We start from the raw sequence: 20,185 nt of genomic DNA on the forward strand, positions 1-20,185 counted from the left end.
AAGAGCAGACAGAGTGATACGGAACCAAATCACTGTTGACTCCTCGTGGATAATGAGATTATAGTACACCGATCTAACAGCATAATTACCTGTGATTCATACCAGATAGTGAGCTACCATTATACCAACCTCCAACGTTGCACTACACTGCATGATTCCAGCCCTGGTAAGTTAACTTGTTAACATGTTGAGCTTTTGAAACCATGTAAAACAAGCTATGTTGTTGTAAGAGACATGTTGAGAGCCGTGCAGAGGCAATTGAAATGCTCCCAATCTCGCATTTAGCACCTACAAAAACATGAATATATCACACTTCTGCAGACCTAAGTGTGTGTTTGAGTATGTGTGTATTTACCTCAACATCCTTCAGTCTCTGTTCCATTATAGGATAGTCTGTGACGGTCGTGGATGGGATGGCCAGCTTGGTCTCGCACTGTTGTAACCACGCCATCAGAGCCGATATGGTTTCCTTATAACGAGCCGGTGGCAAGCTCTCCAAAACTAGAGACAGACAAAGACAGAGGCATATGTCAGAGAGTGTTGTAGCGCTGCAAACTGCAAATTGCACTTTTTAATTTAATATCCAAACTAGGGCTGTTAATCGATTAAAGTATTGAATCGCATGATTGTCCATATTTAATCGCAATTAATGCAAATTAATCGCACTTTTTTTATCTGTTCAAAATGTACCTTAAAGGGAGATTTGTCAAGTATTTAATACTCTTATCAACATCGGAGTGGACAAATATGCTGCTTTGTGCAAATGTATGTATATATTGATTATTATTTATAGTTATTTGACCTCTTCTGAGACAAGCTAGTATGACATGGCTTTAAAACTGAGCCCGCTACAACCTAAAAATTACAAGTTGCGTTAAAGAAATTAGTGGGGTTAAAACAAAACTGCGTCAACGCGTTATTATCGCGTTAACTTTGACAGCCTTAGTTTTTATCTAACTAACTATTCTGTTTCCATCCATATTTGTTGGAGTTTAGCCTTTCAAAAACAACATTTTCACTTAAGAAATTAGTGGTGTTAGAACGAATGAACGCATTATCGCGTCTACTTTGACAGACCTAGTATCCAAACATATGGACAAATACCATCCTGAATATACATTTTATAAATACAAATCTTCTATCCTGCAGTGTGAGAAAACCTGCTGATGCTGCTGTGCTGGGTGGTGTTGGGAAAGATTAATTGGAGTGCCTCATGGGACAATTCTGGGATTTTATTTAATTTTCCCAATACATGCATACTCTGGGAAATATTATTCAATGCCATTGTGGCCAATTTCATTTTTATGCTGACGACACCCAGCTATACCTTCCAATAAAGCAATAAATGTAAAGGTTTCACGTGTGAAATGTTGATTTCTTCATTTTTGATACTTTAAACTCTTGCATTCATCACAATTTATGACCTTCACATTTCTATGATGTACTACTCTGGTAAACTTTTCAACTCATTCTAATAAAGCTTCCCTGATTTGAACTGAGCTGACTAAAAGAAAATGTGCTGACCTGGCCTGACTTCAGAAGCAGAGAGAGAGAGAGACTGCCACAAAGGGGAAAATGTATAATTCAAATAACTGCCGCAGTCCTTTCAGAGAAATTGTTTTCCATATGCTTCTCAACTGTACTTGAATTTGGCGCAGTAATGTGTTTGTGAGTCGATGAATGTGTGTGTTGGATATCTCACCTCCGGCGTGGGTGAGAAAAGCGCAGTGTGTGTGTGTGTCACACTGGAAGAAGCTGTCTGAATGAGTAAAAAAAGTAAGTTTGTCTGTCAGCATCTTTTATTCTCTCTCAATGTCAGTGTCATTTTCTCAGTGGCCATATTTTTTGTTTTCATCATTCTCCACCTCATTGATATAAATAGCTATCTGCTCTCGTTTTGTTACAGCGTCTGTCTGATTTAGTTCATCTCGTCCTGATGGCCACAGCCTTCAGCTTCTCTTTCTGTCTCATTAAATCTCATTGTCATTGTTTGCACAGAGAGCATCTTAACACTCGCAGTGAGAGCAACACTACAAATTAGATTGAATGACTCATTCGCACTAGCTCCTCACCATGAAGACAGGTGGAAAGGTGTATCCACATGGGTGAGCGCTGAAAGTGACTGTTCACACATGAGTCACTGGACTTGTAAACCAGCTCTGACAATGGCCTCGTGAGCACGTTTAGCGTTAGGATGACACTCACGGCTCTTCAAATTAGAGCCTTTGAATACTTGAGAATGTAGATTGCTTGAAACTGCGCACCATTACTTGATAGCTGGGGGGAACTGTCAGAGCCCTAAGTCCTCAGAGGGGGCCTAAGGTAAATCAAAATCTAATTGTGAGAAGTATTACTTCCAAAAAAGCCCCAAAAGCATTTTCCTATAGACCACCATTATAAAAGATACATCTATAAAACCTTTGACAGGACACCTCCAACTGCAAAAACGTTGGATTACTCATTTTAAACCAGTTTTACTTCCTGGTTTTTGGTTAATATTCTTTCTCAAACAGAGAATTGGGGTGTGTGGTTAATAGTCAGATGTAATTCATTACCATGGCAACCAGATTGCATCATTTTTCAACCCAGTTTAGATGAATTTACTGTTTATCAGCCCACAAATGAGACAATAATTAGCTCAACACACCGACTCTCTCTCACTCGCTCGCTCTCTATTTCACCAGCATCAGCGCCCCGGAGGACGGATAGACATGTTGCAGAGGTCCGCCGTTTGAAATGCAGTTTGGGGACGTTTTGGAGGTTCACCGTCCACCAGCACCGGCCGCTCTCGCCTCAGCTCCAGCTCCGACACCGCACCGGGCTGCACTGCGATTCCTTTATTTCTCTAACGGGACCTTTCTCTGGTTTTCTCTTGAGCTGAAAGTTGTGTCGCTCCCCGTCGTCATCTGGACCTGTTAGAGGCCCACAAACCTCCATTATCAGCTGCTTTCCGTTAATTCATCTCCAGCAAGAGGAGACGGTAAAGAAGAGAGCGAGTGAGAGAGACAATCGGCGTGTGGTTTCGTATAAACCACTGTGTTGATTCACCCGTTCTCGGCACACACACAGATGCCATTGTGAAAATAAACACACTAAACTAAGGTGGAGGAAACTCAAAAATAAAATGAAACCCCCAGTTAGCTGATGCAACAAGTTGGGCTAGCTAGAGAGACAAACTGACAGACAGATAAATAGATTTATCGATTTGCCGCCGCTCAGACGCAAACGATCGTGAGAGCGCCTGCAGCTTGGAGGATGACCTTTGACCTGCAGCTTCTACTACAGTCATACATGAGGGAGAAATGGAATATTCTGGCTTAAAGCTTTTGCTTTACTGTGTCCGGTGCATTTCCAACTGGAACAAATAACTCTTCACTGCATGCATCTCTGTCTCATGAAAATAGATTTAGTTGTTGCTTAGGTACATTTGGACTTTGGCCCAACATTTAAATATGTGTTTGATGTCTAATTATATGATTCCTGACAGATCTCCATATGGATATTCAGTTTTTCTCTTGCCCTCTCACAGACATCAGAGATCAGCGTGAGCATTAACTCAATACTGGAGCGAGCAGAGATTCAGTATTTCGCCCGAGGAAACGTCACCACAGTAGATGTTTGTTGCTACCAGGTCGTTCAGTTAAAAGGCAATCTGTCCGTCCTATCATACCATTCAGAAAAAGGCTATTCATAGTTAGCGAATGGTTTATAAAAAGGTTGATTTTCAGCCTGGGAAATAAGATAATGACTATAATATCAGCAGCAGAGCATAATAATAAGTGATGATTCCTGGCTGTGCCGTGTTGGAGAGCAGATCATATGGAATCAGCCCTTTATTCATCCCTACATCTACCCACGCTGAGAGACGTCGCTGTAGGCTGCACAACTCGATGCGTTCCCTCCGCTTTCCCACAAACACAACAAGTGTGTCTGTGCTCAATGTCGGGTTGGTGGTTGTTGTTGTTGTTGTTGTTGTTGTTGTTGTGGGTGGAGACATTTGCCACTCTCAATCTGTCTGATACAGCGTGTGGGCTACAGCAGGCTGTCGAGGCTGACTCTTAACAGTGGGAATCTGAACCGATCCTCTAAAGAGCTGGATCCACAGTCCTATACACAGACCTGGGAACTCTGTCAAATACGGAAGGAAAATGTGATTTCTTGGTTTTTAAAAGATTAGGAACCGGAACTGCACATTAATCTCAGAAAACACAAAAGAAGTCCTGCTGCTCTGAGAGGACGTCTGAGGGCCTGCCTGTTTAGTGTCATAAATGATAAGAATAATGTCCAAAAAATAAGACCCACCTTTTGAAAAATTGAAAAATCCTCAATTTTAAGAATTACTGTAACAAATGGTACCCAACAACTATTGACATGGAGAGCCCCTAAACAAAAGCAGGGGCCACAAGGTGTATTAAAAAAGGTCAACTCTGCACTAAATGACGTTTTTTTTGCAGTGAATCAGCATCTCCGCTCTCTCACCCAGATGTAGCATCCTCTCTCTCGCCCTCAGATCCTCCAGGACCTTGTGGTAGTGCTCCTTGAAGGCGTCGATGTCGGCGTCCAGGAAGGCCGAGGGGTCCTCCTCCCCTTCCTTCTCCTCCTTCAGCTCCTTCAGCTGCTTCTCCAGCAGGTCCACCTGAGGCTGCAGGGAGGCCAGGCGAGCCACCTCCTCCTGCCGGGACAAGGAGGGAAAAAGGGGTCACATCACGGATGATCCAACGAGGGAGAGTCCAGTCAACCACACAAGCCGACTCTGTTGTTACCATGGAGATTTTGTATAAAACTCTATGGTAATATGTCCATAGCGGTCCAATAAAAACGGATCTGTGGATAATAGTTTTTAAAGCGCCACTCCATCTGCCGTATGCTTCATCGACTGTATTTCACAGAAATGTTTCAATATACTCCCAACTGTTAATGAATACAGGAAGCCAAGCAGGAAATAGACCAGCTCAGCAAAACCCAAATGTAGCTGTGAAACTTTTCCTCTGGAACTGCACAGAGGGAAAAGATAGAAATCACATCATATGAAGAGGAGAGCAGGGCCGGCTCTAGCCCTTTTGGTGCCCCAGGCAAAATTGGGATTTTGAATCCCCCCCACCTGGCGCAGCCTCTGAGTTCAACCCCCCAGAACCTCAATGCAGAACATTTTTAAAAAATTTTTAGAGGGCAACGAGCGCCCCCCCAGAAAGTGGCACCCTAGGCAACCGCCTATATGGCCGATGCCTTAAGCCAGCCCTGGAGGAGAGAATCATTTTTTCTTATCAACATCTGGTTTGTGTCCACAGTAAAAAGCCAAAGTTGAAGTTATGCTCATGGACGGAGTAGACAAAAACAGACACATCATTTCTAGCTGCCGACTTTGACTTTGTCGGCTGAAATGGTGACCGTCTCCAGGCCAACCAGGAAGTTAGTGTCGCCCTGGGTTCCCTCGACAGAAAGCCAATGGGATTGTTCCATCGGGTTTTAGATTACTGCAGAAAATCAGCTCTGTGGCAAACACACGTTTCTGATACTTACACGTTTTGTTCATCTCCACAAATGAACACCACTTTTATGATTTTTGAAGTGTGAATGCGATTGCCAGAAGTAAAAAGCTAACATTAGGCTATAAACGAACTACACCACGGTCGCATGAGCACGAGTAAATACAACGAGGCTGTAATGGCGGATTAAAAACACATTCAAAAAACCCATTGACTTCCAAACGAGGGAACCGGTAGTGCTAAAATACCAACCCATTTTGGGGTTTTAGGACTCATTCCTGTAGCACTCTATTCTCTCTATTTGATTTTTTTTTATGTTTCCAGCTGACTTGTATTAAAACATGACTCCTGCACTTCATGGCTTTATGTGATATTTTGCTGAAAGTTGTTTGAGTAACGTTATCTTTGGTAATGCTGGTGTTGCTGGAGTGTAAAGTGGCTAGCTGCCATTTCTCTGCAAATTAGCAGAAATGTAATTTCTGCAACAATTGAGCTGTTGCGGGAAAGGACATTAGACATTGGGTTGCAATATCTGTCATAAAAAAAACATTTAATTTTTTTGTGTTTGAAGACTGACTGATCTACGGCTACTGTCAAAATGTTTCACGGTGTAGAGAAAATCTGGAAATCCCCTATTTTTTTAAAAATGTTTTTTTTTTTTTTTAAGTCAATATATTATATTGATGCACAAAGCTTGATGAAAATTAATTTAAATGTCTTAAAAATATAGAAATTTAAAAAGCAAAATGTATAAAATGAACATTATTGTAATGTTGCGGTAAGGACGTTCAGTAAGAACGAGGGATTAAAACCATAAAAAAATAAAAATGTTACAGATTAAAATCACAATATGTAATGTTGTGTACCTGTTGATGTGTTTTTATTTTGGCAGAATCAATCGTAGTTGCAGAGACACCCAGATTTAGAGGTGCTGGTGGAATGATTTTTTAGACTTTGGACAAAGACAGGTTAACAGGTTGTATGTGCTAAGCTACGCTGCTGGCTCTAGTTTCATATTTAATGGACAGACATGAGAGTGGTATCAGGATTCTCATCCAACCCTCGGCAAGAAAGTGAATTTTAGGAATTGAAAAATGTTGAATCGAAAATATCAGCACCCGGTGGCAAGCGCAGCTCTCTTCCCCCAGGAAACAACATTAGGTGTACAGTAGCAGTATTATTGTCTGGGTGGAAACAGGACACGCTGTACAGTGTCAGAAACAGTTTGAAATAATGAAAAGGAAAAACAAAAAGGTGTGAAAATGTGTCATAAATCAGGAGAAATATGGAGAAATTGTGACCCCGAGAATTTTTGACAATCACAAAAATATAGAATGCCTAGCAGGCTTATCCTTTAAAGCAATGAGTTCATTTAAACTCGTCTTTAAATCATAAAAAGTGACAGGTGAGTTGCAGGATGTAGCAGGTTAATATCCACTCAACCGTCCTAGAGTCAGTCTTATCCTCCGGTAACACAGAGTAAGTTAACACTCTAGCCTAAAGCCAAGAGACACCCTCTTTATTCATGAATAATGTTTGGAAACACAAGCATTTATAACCTCGACAGAATATATTTTCATAAGCTGACAGGTTGCCGTCGGGAAGGTTGCTTTAAAAAAGTTGCAGTAAATATTTCATTTTGTCTGAAGTCTTTCCTGTTTAATATAAAGATAGGAACTCACAGTATTTATGTGTGGGAGCAAAGTGTGTGTTCTCTATTTGTGTCTATGTGAAGTGAAAATGTGTGGGCGCACTTCTGAGGGAAACCTTGTTTGTGTGAGTTTGTCTGCAGTGGAAGCTAGACATATCGTCAAAGAAAAATCGAATTTCAGGGCTTTTTTCCTCCAAGTTTCATCTGCTCATTTCTTTTTCCCTTCATCCTTTGTCCATCTCCATTCTCTCTTTCTTTCAGAGCTGTCTTCCCTTCTCTTGTCTGCAGCACTCCCTTTCTCTCTTTCACTTTAATTATGGCTCCCCTCATCTCATCTCTTTTTGTTTTTCCAGAACTGCTTGTCACTTCTCTTCTCTTCTGTTGTTTAGATGTTATTGAAATGAACCTGTGTGAGTGTTTCATGCCGGTCAATACTCCTGCTCTTTAAGCCGCCCACTCATTCATAGACACATTAGGTTTAAAGACTCCCCCAAAATTGCACCAACTGGCACCATTAAAAGTGTGCTGAATTACCTATTAGTGGTTCCTTTTTTTGCAATGTACCCATGGATGTACACACAACTATCACTGGATTGCTTTGATACTGAAGAAAGCCTTAAAACCCGATGATTCTTAGGCATGTTCTGGAGTCATAAGGAGCATTTTGTTCTCTATCCTTCTGATATCTAATTGGATTTGGTCGCAGTGAATCTAAAAATATAGGTACCATGGGAACTGACTGAGTTATCAATCCAAGAAGGAGTTTTGACAGAAATTCGCCTCACGTCTCTCCCTCTGCACCTCCCATTCAACTCTGCCACACTCCCTTGGGGAGGCCTCACAGTTAGCTGAGAAGATCGATTCCAAGATCGATCCTCATATCTGTGCCAAGCTGGAGCCAGGAGACAATTAGCTTAGCCTAGCATAACAACTGGAAGCAGACGGGGGAAAACTACGGAAGCCCTGAGATGCAATTCAGAAAAAAAAAAACACTCTGAGCAAGCTAACGTGAAGAGCGGCTACTACAACCAACGAAACTGGTGATATCATTGCTAAAGCTTGCTGGTAACTACGGAAACCCTGAGAGGCAAGTGAGAAAAAAAAATATGGTGATCCATTTTCTAAGTCAGATCTAAATTGTTTTCTGTCCTGTGTTTGAAAGAAAAGGTTTTGCCAGGATAATCTTTCTAAGTTCCTTTTTTATTAGTGAAACAGGTGGCAAAAAAGTTTTCTTCCAGGTGAGTTTTAATTTACAGAACTTGCTAATACACAATATACTACTTGTGTTTAGAGTGCATGGAGAAATTAAAACTCACCGGGAAGAAAACATGAATGCTTTTAGTCCTATTTAGAACATGAGGTAGTGGTGCACTTCAGCCTCTTGTGGACAAAGTGAGTATTACAACAACAAACACTTCCAACTTTGATATTAAAGATTTTTTTTTTTTTTACAAATGAAAAAAAAAGTAACTTAATAAACTGATCCTGCAAGTTTTTTTTTCCAATTGTTTTGAGAAATATGATACTGGCAAAACCTTTTGTTTTTCACCTGGCAAAACTTTTTTTCCCACTTGTTTCACAGACAAAACTTTCTTAGAAAGATTATCCTGGCAAAACATTTTTTTTACCTGTTCTTAAGTCATAAACACAAGTGAGAAAAACAATTTAGATCGGACTTGGAAAATGGATCACCAGAATTTCACTTGCCTCCCAAGGCTTCCGTAGAACAGCTAACCTGTCTCTGCCCAAAGTTTTAAGAATCTGATGACCAGCACTTTTGAATTGTATTGATTAAAGTGACAGCAGGCAGTATATTTTTGGCATCATTGGGCAAACATTCCATAATAACCTTTTAGCATATTGTAATTCTGCAGATAGTTTCTAACAAAAGTTACAACCAGTTGGTTGTAGCACCATTTCTCAAGAAACAAATAAGAAAAAAGGGAAGAGGTACATATCATTTAGTCTATGCTGGAATTAATTAATAAATAACATACAAATACTTACAGAAAAGTGCTGTGACAAACAGATGCATGGAAAGAGACAGAAATTAAAACAAGCCAAATAAATTAAGATAATGAAAATATAAAATTAATTCAAATGAAACAAAACTAAAAATATTGCCAACAACAGATGGATTTCAACAAAAAAAAAGAAGAAAAAACAAATGTGTACGTGATGTTTATCAGTAAGGGGCTGAGCAGAGAATAATGGATCATTCTGGAGACAGTTTGGGCTCCAAAACACTCTATTTCACTCACCCGGCATCGGTCCAGCTGTACTTTAAGTGTTTCTGGTTCAGATGCTGGAGGCGCCTGGACTTTGAGCCAGTTCTCACTGCTGTCCACAGCCAGCTCACACTGCTCAAACGAGCTGTAGAAGGCCAGCACCTGCAGGACACACGCACAGCAACACAATTTGAGTAAAGGTGAAGAAATTCCCACAAAGACACAAGCTAAAACCCACACAGCATTTGTCTTATTCATAAAAACTCTTTCCTAGTTTGCAGTAGCGCTGCAGAATGACCAAACTCTATCCTGTGATAACCTCAGTCATATCACATTGAAATTCTAACTCTGTACCTGGGATGCAATTTTGTTGTTTAAAGTCTATGCATAATAATTCTGTGCTATTCACTTTTCCTCTTGGGGTCATTAATATCTTGAGCTCACAAATAATTTCACAGTCTGCAGTTGTACATCTCCTTTTGTGTGCATGTGAAAAAAAATTGCATGCACGTATCTGAATATGTTATCGGATCCTGCATGTCCCAGAGGGAGTAGTGGCTATTCAAAAAGTTTACGTTTTGGCATAGAACTGATATGAGACGCATCCCCCCACCAGTAACTGAATTTAATTCCAATAAGTAACCAGCATTATGTTCAATTTCTCACATTTATAACAAACCAAACTTCGTGAAAATCAGTTCAGAATTAAGTGAGTTACGTTCGATTTTGTAGAGAAGTCTACCTGTCTCAGTACACATTGTATTTGTTTACTAGCTGATCTTGACTGCTTCAATATGACGAACGCATAGCATTAACGCAGAGCATGTGACTAGTATGTCAAGCTACTAGCGCTACTAGCTACTGGCCTATAGCCGGTTGTTTGGGAACAGAGACGTGAACACATCCACTACTGTACAGGCTTACAGCATACAACCCAAGGGTATATTATAAGATAATAAAGCGCATTACAGCCAATATATACATTATTACAGCAACATACAGGGCGGTGCAGTCCCGTGGGTCCGATGCACGTTCATTATGCCGAGGAAAATAGACCCTTTTTGTCTCTACGTCATGATGACGTCACCGTGTTAGCTTGATGCAAAACAAAGTAAAGACCGGAGGCTAACACTAGCGGTGTGTTAAAGCTACACATCGAAAATGTCATCTTGCTGTGTTGTTGGGTGCCAGAATCCAGATATCACATACATTTGAGATGACAAACTGTGATTCGAGGCTCTAGCGAGCTACAATATCAGCAAAACGTTTCAGAGATGGAGAGTAAATGTTGCTAATATTTAGTTCAGGGCTGCGATTAGCAGAAGGCTAAACTATTAGCAACCCTTTCTCTCCATCTCTGAAACGCTTCGCTGATATTGTGCGACTCTCTTTTTCACTGACTTTACTGAAGGATAGTTAACTATAGGCATCCAAAGATTTATACGCCCTCAATTTATCTTTACAGCGCTGCCGTTGGCCACAAGCCCGCTGGTCAGACGGCTGGCTACTTAGCTAGCTTAGCTTTATAATTCCGCCACGCTATCATGCAACGCAGAATATGAGCCGCACAAAGATAACACACCATAACCGAAAAGGGGTCTATAGCTCTGGATTCAGCTACAAGTGCATTTTACAACTTTTAGGACATAATGATTTAAATAAGGGCTATTTAAGTGTTCGTACTGGGAAGTTGATTTACCTATAAAAAATGATCCTCTGATTAACAGACGTCTCTTTATACATCCATGGCCACAGACCAAGCCCCCAGGAAGAGCGCCGGTCGACAATCCGGACTTTCGTAGTGGCCAAATGGCTGTACAGCAACTTCCGTGTCAGTCATGTGATGCCGTTGGGCCCAAAAATACTTTTTCCCATAGACTTACATTGGGAAAGAGACGTCTGTAACTCAGCGGATAATTTTTTTTGAGGTGTATCAACTTCCCAGTACGAACACTCTAATAGCCCTTATTTAAAAAAATATATTTTTAAAGTTGTAAAATGCACTAATAGCTGAATCCAGAGTTATTTCCCTTCCTCCGTTCATGTGAGTGAGACCCAGACCGAGGCTGGAGTGCCAAGCTGTGACGACGGCGTGACGTTGGGACGCCGTGACCGAGTCATGTGTCCGAGCGGAAGCTACTGCGCATGTCCCAGTTGCCCCAAGATCCGCCAAGATCCGGGTACTTTTCCAGACGGAATTCGAGCCATTTAGGCTTCATGCGCCAATGAGCAACTCTCATAGGAATGAGCGGGGCCCCGCCTCCAACGCTGTATCCAGTTCTTTTAATACATCCAAGGCCACAGACTCATTGACGTTTTCAGTCCAAAATGGCGGCAGTGCTAGCGCAGTGCCATCCAGCGGCTATTGTTAAAAGTTCCATCTCTTTGCTTCTATACTCTTTGATTATACTGAACTTGAGGGCATCTGAATCACAGCAGGCAGTTTTTTTTTGTTAAAAAAAAAAGATAAAAAAGGGGTGTATGTGTGTACCTTTGACTGGTAAGCCAGCCATGCCAGCCTGTCTGCCAACAGGGCACAGAATCCCACCCAGCGCTGGTTCAGCTGCTCCGCTGCCTGAGCAATGTCATCAGCACGACTTCCCTCTGGGGGGGGGGCAGACACAGAAAGAGAGGGGGCTGTCACACACACACACACACACATACACAGTGAAACATGCTTCACAGTGAAACATGGTCTCTCTGTAGGGGACAGACATAAATACACACTCTCCATGCACACTAAATGTGGTGAATGTCATCTGTAGGAGAGGTGAGGCGAGCCATCAATATTCGGCACCAAAATGTGAGCTGTTTATCCGCCTGCCCACTGAACACAGGGACACACACACATCTCACGGTGCATTCACGCTCGCCAACGACGAGGTTTTTTTGATGTAAATGGCCCAATTTAAAGTCTGCGTAAAAGTCCAGTGCCCGGAAAATGAAAACCTCCAAGAAGGTTCCAGGAGGGAAAAATCAATGCTAAAGTTGTATAAAGATGGATCCAAAGCTCCTGCCTCTAAAAGGGCAAAGTGAAGCCCGTTGGCTGGACGGTAATTGGACCTGGAAGGCAGCATTCTGGCTCGCATGTCTCAAGATTGCTTCTTCTTCCTGTAATCGCACCTCCATTAGGTTCCATTTACATGTCAAGCATTTGGCTGAGGCTGTTTCCCAGTGCAGGCTACTATAAATACAGTGGCATTAGCTTATTGCTGGATAAGCATTAATATGCCAACCTGGAACGGAAGGAATCTCACATCCACGGCTCGGCTTAAAGTTCCTCTTGTTTAAATAACGTTTGCTAAATTAGTTTGACATTTTGTGCTTCTTTGCTTTCTTGCAGAGAGTTAGATGAAGAGAGATTTCGAGGGCTGCTGCAATTTCTGTCCACTTCTTTCTCAACAGTTTCTCTTTCTAAATTTCCACCAGGAGATCTAGTTGTAGTCTTGTAAATGGTGACCCGCAAGATCCCCAGTCTTTGCTAAATATTATAGTCTGTGACTTAAAACACATTGTCTTTAGATGTGAGAGGGTGTCAGACTTTAGTCTTTTAAGTCTTTTCAAAGTCTCCAAGTGTATGGTATGCATATCTCCAATGTAAACCCATCCGCATCGATATTAGACGCTGAGAGCAACTGACATAGTATAAAGAAAGAGAAAGTCTGCTTAAGGAGGAGGTCGGGGTGGATCGATGGGTCAAACAAACACAGGACTTTCCCCCAGAAGACCGCTGTTCATGTCCCGTGTGAAACCAAGTCAACTTATTTTAACGTTGTTTTTTACGTAACTTAGGTATGTGGCATAAGTTACGTAAAAAACAAACTTATTTTAGGTAAAAAGCATTCTTACTTTTACCCAAACCACAATATTTTCCTAAACCTAACCAAGTAGTTTTGTTGTGTAAGTAAGCCTAAGTTTGAAGTTTATTTTGAAAAGCCTACGGGGTACTTAGAGAGTCATAGTTTGAAGCGTAGAGCCACTGACCAAAGCGTCGGTATTTGATGAGTTGGGAGTTAGAATGTGTTGATATGAGAGTGATATCAATCTTCTCATCTAACTCTCAGCAACGATGTGAATCGGTGCATTTCTCAAAACTATTCCTTTTGCTGATGATAAATATTTATTTATCTCAAATGTGCTGGTTTGTTCATTTGCAGTTTGCAATGCTTACTGCTTGTGATGAGGTGATGTTTTCGAGCTTTATTCATCAGCTTTATTAACCCACACTCACACACACACACACACACACTATTCAGTAAGTTGAACAATGTTCTGTCATGTTCTGTTTGGCGGTTTCAGCAGTCAAAGTGAGAAGTCTCCACTGAGTGCTTCTCTGCTTTCAGAAGCACCAACAATTGCACAAGGACAGAGGAGAGGACGGACGAGAAGAAACATCTCTCTCTCTCTTTCTGTCTTTTCCTCTCTCTCTATCTGTGTTTCTATGGAGACAAGGAGAGAGGGTGGGACAGGTGGAGGCGTTGCCATGGGGACAGACAGGGTGCGTGCGTGCGTTGCGTGCGTACGCATGTGAATGTGTGAGTGCACGTTTACCCTGCTCGACCAGGGTCTGCGCCGTGCGTGTTGCTTCCTGAAGCTTTCGGTACTTCTCCGGCCGCTCTCGTTCTATCGCCTATGGCAAAGAGACAGTGAGGTAGGGGGACAGAGAGTGATGGGGAAGAGGAAGTTAAAGGACAAGAGACAGACGATGAGAGGCTGCAGGACAAAAAGAGCGACAGCAGGAGAATTATTATTTATTCCAAAGAAAGATTCAAAAACACCCCCCCAAAAAAAATCAATGTCCAATTCAACAGACTATTACTTCCAAAGAATAAGAGCTCCCGTAGCTCTCATCAACCTCTGAGCTTGTTGTGCTGCAACATTTACTGTAGGACAACCCGAGCATGTCTGCTCATTGTTTGGGCAAACAACAGAAAGGTTTGAAGTGAACAGATTTTTTTGAAGTTTAATATTTCAGTGGGAAATGGTTTATACTGTATTGAAAAGAATCGTTTTTAGAAAAATATGTAAATTCTTCTTAAAAAGCAGGGTAAAAACACATTTAGGGGGTTGAAATTACATGTAGCAAACAACAAAGGATCACATGGTAAATTCTGCATAATTTTCATTCCATGAACAACAGTCGTGTCATCTCACCACTCTGCTGCTCATCATTTCGTTTTTTTAACAGAAATAATGTTTTCATACTCTAATTACAGTTTTTCTCATTCGCTTTGGCTCAACTATTGAAGGAGAATTGTTTTTTTTCAAAACAATAGGTTCATATTTTTCATTCATTCAAATAACTTGCACATGTTTTGGCACATGTGTGCAAAAGAGTCAGTACAGCAACCACATGCACGTCTTGTTGATCAGAACTGATGACTTGATTCTCAGTGAAATTGTCTTCACAACTTCTAAACGTGCAAAATGATCCATTGAATTATCAAAATCTGTCAGACATACTGTACATATATATTCCATAAATATCTATGACGAGGAGGTACTATTTGTTGTTTGAACTGAACTAACGAAGGGAACCGGAAGTGCTAAAATGCTAACTAATTTCCAGGTTTTAGGACTCATTCCTGCACCACAAATTCTTTGGAATGAGAGGTAGAGTTAGATGCATATTGATGTAATGGTAGCAGTTTGAAAAGCTAATTGTAAGGAACGTTTAGCTTGACTTGTGGGATGGAATCTGGCCATTTTTCAAGCAGGCTTTTAGTTACTTTCAATTTAAATTTCACTTTACCAAACACCAAACAAAGTTATAGACTGGTGAACACAGTGGAGCGTTTAGCAGCTAAAGAGTCAGATGATTTTTCTGAGGAATTGGTGGAGACCAAAATCGGAGCTAAAAGAGAGAGAATACTGGACTTACATTCATTAAGTGGACACAAACATGACTCCAAATGAATGATAATGTTGCTCTATGTCTGCTGCATGTGTCAATAGACAATTGTTGGCTAACACGTTAGCTATGTCAGCTTTATAGGGTGATAATATGTCAGTGTCATATTTGCAGCTTGTTTCTGCTGCCCTCACGTGGCAAAATAATCAATATTGTGAATTAAAATTAAAAGGTACAGTGTTTAGGATTTGGAGGCATCTAGTGGTGTGGTTGCAGATTGCAACCAAGTGAGCACCCCTCCACTCTCTCCTCCCTTTCCAAGACTAATGTAACGTGAGACGCCGAATGCAAAACTGTGGTACCTAATATTAAAACATAAAAAAACAATTATGAATACTATATTCCATTAATGCCAATAGATCCACCGAAATGTTAGACACTTTTCCTTTTAAGGAATAGTTTGGGAAATGAATTTATTCCACTTTTATGGTGAGAGTTAGATGAGAAGATCAATACCAGCATTAGCATTAAAACTGAAAATAGTGGGACAAAGCTTGCCAAATGCAATGTAACATCTTAAGCAGTGAGCTTTAGATGTGGACAGAGCCAGGCTGTTTCTGCTTGCTTCCGGGCTTTATGCTAAGCTAAGCTAACTTCCTGCTGGCTTCATAATTAGCGTACAGAAATGAGAGTGGTAACAATCTTCTCATCTTACTCAAGAAAGAATTTCCCAAAATGCTGAACTACTCCTTTACGCCACATGGGAAGCCCTATTTGTTACACTACAACAGGTTGTTGCCATATTTTATTATTTGCTACAGTAAGCAGAAGCTGGTACAGTACAGCAGCAAGCTGCCTTCCTTTTCCCCGTTTATCTTGTTTGTGTTCTCCTTTAGAGGACAAATCCAGTAAGTTGACATGCGTGGGTAGAGCTGCTGCAGAAAAGTTTGAAAACTCCAGTCATTATGGACACTTTGCTGCATTTCATACTTTCAAAGTGCCACATCAGAGTTGTCCTGTGTGCATAATCACAGTTCACAATGTCCTCACAAGGTATGAACTAACCCAACTGTGGGATGGAACCTTGTTATTTCAGCATCACAGATCTCAGCAGATTAAGCTCTACAGGGCATCTCTCACACGCGCGCACGCACGCACGCACGCACGCACGCACGCACGCACGCACACACCCACGCGCGCACACACACACACACACACACACACACACACACACACACACACACACACACACACACACACACACACACACACACACACACACACACACACACACACTGTTTTCACCTGCACTTTGTCGTGCAGCTCCTGAATGCTGCCGTCCTTGCGTGACACAGAGAATTCGGGGCTTTGTAGGATGGCCTCGCCGCGGGTCATGTAGCTGTGGACCTCTGTGAAGTCCACGTCAAACCTGAGGACACACACACGCAATCAAACGTGCACTCGGCAATATTACCTTGTTGAGCACGAATGATACTTGTTGCTGCAGTTTTCTATAAAAAGTGCATTTTCAAGATTGCCTCCTTTATTGTTCCTGTTAACTCTAAATGATTTCATTTGCAGATTGCCTTGTACTTCACTACAGCTGATAACATTAAGTACCACTTAGCATTTTCCTTGTATGTATTTTAAACAGCAACTTGTATTTATACCCTAAAAGTAGAAATCAAAATGTAATTAAATACATTTAAATACATACAATAAAAGTTATTATGTTTAGATTCTTAGTCTGTGACTAATTCCAGTCAACGCATCACAACTTGGACTTGATTGGCTCCCCTCATTAGACAATGCATTAACTCCATCCAATCAAGCAGATGTGGGGAGTCGCCTCATTACCTCATTCAGTTAGAGGAGCAAGGCTGTCAGCCAATCAGGGTCGAGAACTGTTAGGCGTTTTCATGTTCATTTAGTAAATATCTTTTAACACTTACTTACTCTATTTATTTATTTATTTATTTCATTTTTGTTTTCCCTTCTCTGGGATTATTCAATGTAATTCCATGTGTGCATTACGAAACTTTCCGTGTGTACCACATTATCTCCATCACTACAAAGAGGAACAGGGGGGGTTAGGAAATACGGGTCTAGGATAACACTGTTTAAGACATGTAAAACACTGATTTCTTTACAGTTGTACTGCTTCATTGTACTTTTCGTGCCAATAAAAAATTTGAATATAATAGTCGTGAACATGAGCTACTCTCCAGACCAGAGTCTCAAATTTGTGATGTCATAGGGTATTTTGGGAAATGTAGGATTCAGTGTTTTGGGGACTTTAAAGGGGAACTACTCAAAATTCATACATGATATTCCTATGGTCTAAGACAGTCCAAAATATGAGTTTAGCCTAAAAGGCCGTTGGGAATATCAACATTTTCCTCAGACTTTTTATAAAATTACTAAGAAAAACAATATTCAAGTAAAATTACAATATGTTAACTTATTATGTATCGAAAAATTAACTGCCAAGGCCTCCGCCATTTCTGACAACCTCAACAAACACTAGGGGGGTGTTCATATGGACTCTTCTGGTGAACCCGGTAAACACGTCCCCATTTTAAGGCACCATAAATGCAGGCTACTTGTGACTTTCCACCACTGCACAAGGTCACTTGCTTTACTACTCTCTACAAGTGGTAAGACGATTCTCATCTGCTACTTCACTATCAAAGGTTTCATTTCAAGCTGGCCTCTATTATCACCATCACAAATACTCATTATCGGCATCTGCAGTGTTTCATCACCTACCTGCTGAGATAAGACAGCAGAAAGGGCTGCATGTAACTGAATATTTCACACAAAAATTAGAAAAAAGAAACCTTTGGATGTCATAATACTAATAATAATTCAAAGTGGACCTCGTCAGTGTTGCGGCCCACCTTTTCCTGAGTTCAGAATCCACCACGACTTGTCTCTTCTTCTGTGGTGGCGGTGACTCCCGGGTCTGGCGCACAGCTGACACCTTCTCCCTCGTCGTCACCTTGGTAACGGTCGCCGTGACAGAGTGGGTCAGCTCGGACTGCTGGGCCATGCTGACAGCCGATGAGAGCTAGACGTGCGCACACACACACACACACACAAAAACAAAAAATAAGACAAAGTGCACGCAACAGCAGGCAGCATCAGTTTACAAGGATCTGTCAAAACCACACAGATCCCAAATCACCACTTAAAGCACTCTCACATCTGTCTGAGTGTCTGCCCACGCACACACACGCACACACACACACACACACACCAACACACATGCACACACACACGCGCGCGCGCTGTCCTTGAGAGGCAATGAGTCAAAGATCGGTGACATCAATCATATAATATCACAACAAAAATACAAGACAGGATGTTTGTGGGATTTCAACAGCTCCAGATGTGAGCATGAGTGTGTGTGTGTGTGTGTGTGTGTGTGTGTGTGTGTGTGTATTCAGACAGCTTTGAAACGGTTAAGTAGCGACAAGGGAATCTGTGACAGATTGTAACGTCAAAAAAATGATGAGTGAAAGAGAGGAATAGTGTGTGTGAGATGAAAATGTGTGCTTGTTCTAATTCTGAGCATTGTTCACTGTTTACTTCTGACAACAGTATGTGTGTGTGTGTGTGTGTGTGTACACAGGTGTGTTTCAGCAGGGAAGAGCCTAATGACAGTTAAGCAGCGAGAACAACTACTAGGGTAGCCTCGCTACCATGGAAACGTGTGTATGTGTGCGTGTGTATGCAGCTGAAGCGGTGGAGACTGCGTGTGCCTGCAGAGGTCAATCTGCTAATTATCTGACTGATTATAATGGACAAGTAATTGAGAAAGAGAGAGACAGAGAGACAAAGGGAGTGAAAGAAAAGAGTCTGTAGGAGCCACTTAAGTACCTATTTGTATTTGTTAAATTATTGATGTTGCTATCACATGTTCTAATATTATTAATATTGGATGATTGCTGATGTATTAATATATTGTGCTGTGGTTCCTAAAGGGGCTGCCACAAGATTTCTTAATTAGCATTTTTACTGTATTATTTCGATAATGGGCAGCAGGTTAGTGCATGTTGCATGTTCTCCCTGTGTTTTATGTGGGTTTCCTCCGGGTTCTCCAGTTTCCTCTCCATACTTGCCAACCTTGGGACCAACAACAACTGACTTTTAACCAGGAGACCCGTGTGCGAGACTGTTGTTGACCGGTGTTTTGTAAGTTATTTTAGTGACGATTGACCCCTTTTTTAGTGACGTTTTTTTCATAGTTTTCTTTTCCGTATGTATTTTACTTAGTTTACGTACTTATTTTAAGCCCAACCATGACGTCTTTACTTTTAACCAGGAGGCCAGTGTTGACCGGTGTTTTGTAAGTTACACTAGTGACGTTTGTCTCATGACGATTGTCTTGCCGGTGTTGACCGGTGTTGGTAAGTTACATTAGTTACGTTGTCTCATGACGATTGTAGTTCGTAAGTTTACGTACTTATTTTATGTCCAACCATGACGTGTTAACTTTTAAACAGACCTTTAACCATGAGACCCGTGTTCAAGACCGTTGTTGACCCGTGTTTTGTAAGTTACTTCAGTGACGTTTATCACATTTTTTTAGTGACGTTTTTTTCATAATTGTGTTACGTTTTTTCCGTACATATTTAACTTAGTTTACTTACTTATTTTAAGTCCAACCATGACGTTTTAACTTCTAAACGGACTTTTAACCAGGAGGCCGGTGTTGACCGGTGTTTTGTAAGTTACATCATTGACGTTTGTCTCATGACGATTGTCACGTCTTTTAGTGACGTTTGTGACGTTTTTTCCTTAGTTGTGTTACGTCTTTTTCCGTACATATTTAACTTTGTTTACGTACTTATTTTAAGCCCAACCATGACGTGTTAACTTTTAAACAGACTTTTAACCAGGAGACCCGAGTGCGAGACCATTGTTGACTGGTGTTTTGTAAGTTACTTTAGTGACGATTGTGACG

General features: G+C 41.2%; 1 protein-coding gene across 8 annotated transcripts in view; it reads right to left on the reverse strand.

Annotated features, from left to right (window-relative positions):
• Positions 1-20,185, reverse strand: part of dmd (dystrophin) — a 309,740-nt gene that overhangs the window by 120,905 nt on the left and 168,650 nt on the right. For all 8 annotated transcript variants that reach the window (XM_037762036.1, XM_037762033.1, XM_037762039.1 and 5 more), the window contains exons 19-25: positions 18,117-18,286; positions 16,522-16,645; positions 13,917-13,995; positions 11,857-11,969; positions 9,399-9,527; positions 4,480-4,672; positions 356-501 (exon numbers count right to left, since the gene is read on the reverse strand). In XM_037762036.1, the coding sequence (XP_037617964.1) occupies positions 356-501; positions 4,480-4,672; positions 9,399-9,527; positions 11,857-11,969; positions 13,917-13,995; positions 16,522-16,645; positions 18,117-18,286 (954 nt within the window). The remainder of the gene's footprint in view (positions 1-355; positions 502-4,479; positions 4,673-9,398; positions 9,528-11,856; positions 11,970-13,916; positions 13,996-16,521; positions 16,646-18,116; positions 18,287-20,185) is intronic.

Source organism: Sebastes umbrosus, chromosome 24 (assembly GCF_015220745.1).
Source record: "Sebastes umbrosus isolate fSebUmb1 chromosome 24, fSebUmb1.pri, whole genome shotgun sequence".
NCBI lineage: Eukaryota > Metazoa > Chordata > Actinopteri > Perciformes > Sebastidae > Sebastes > Sebastes umbrosus.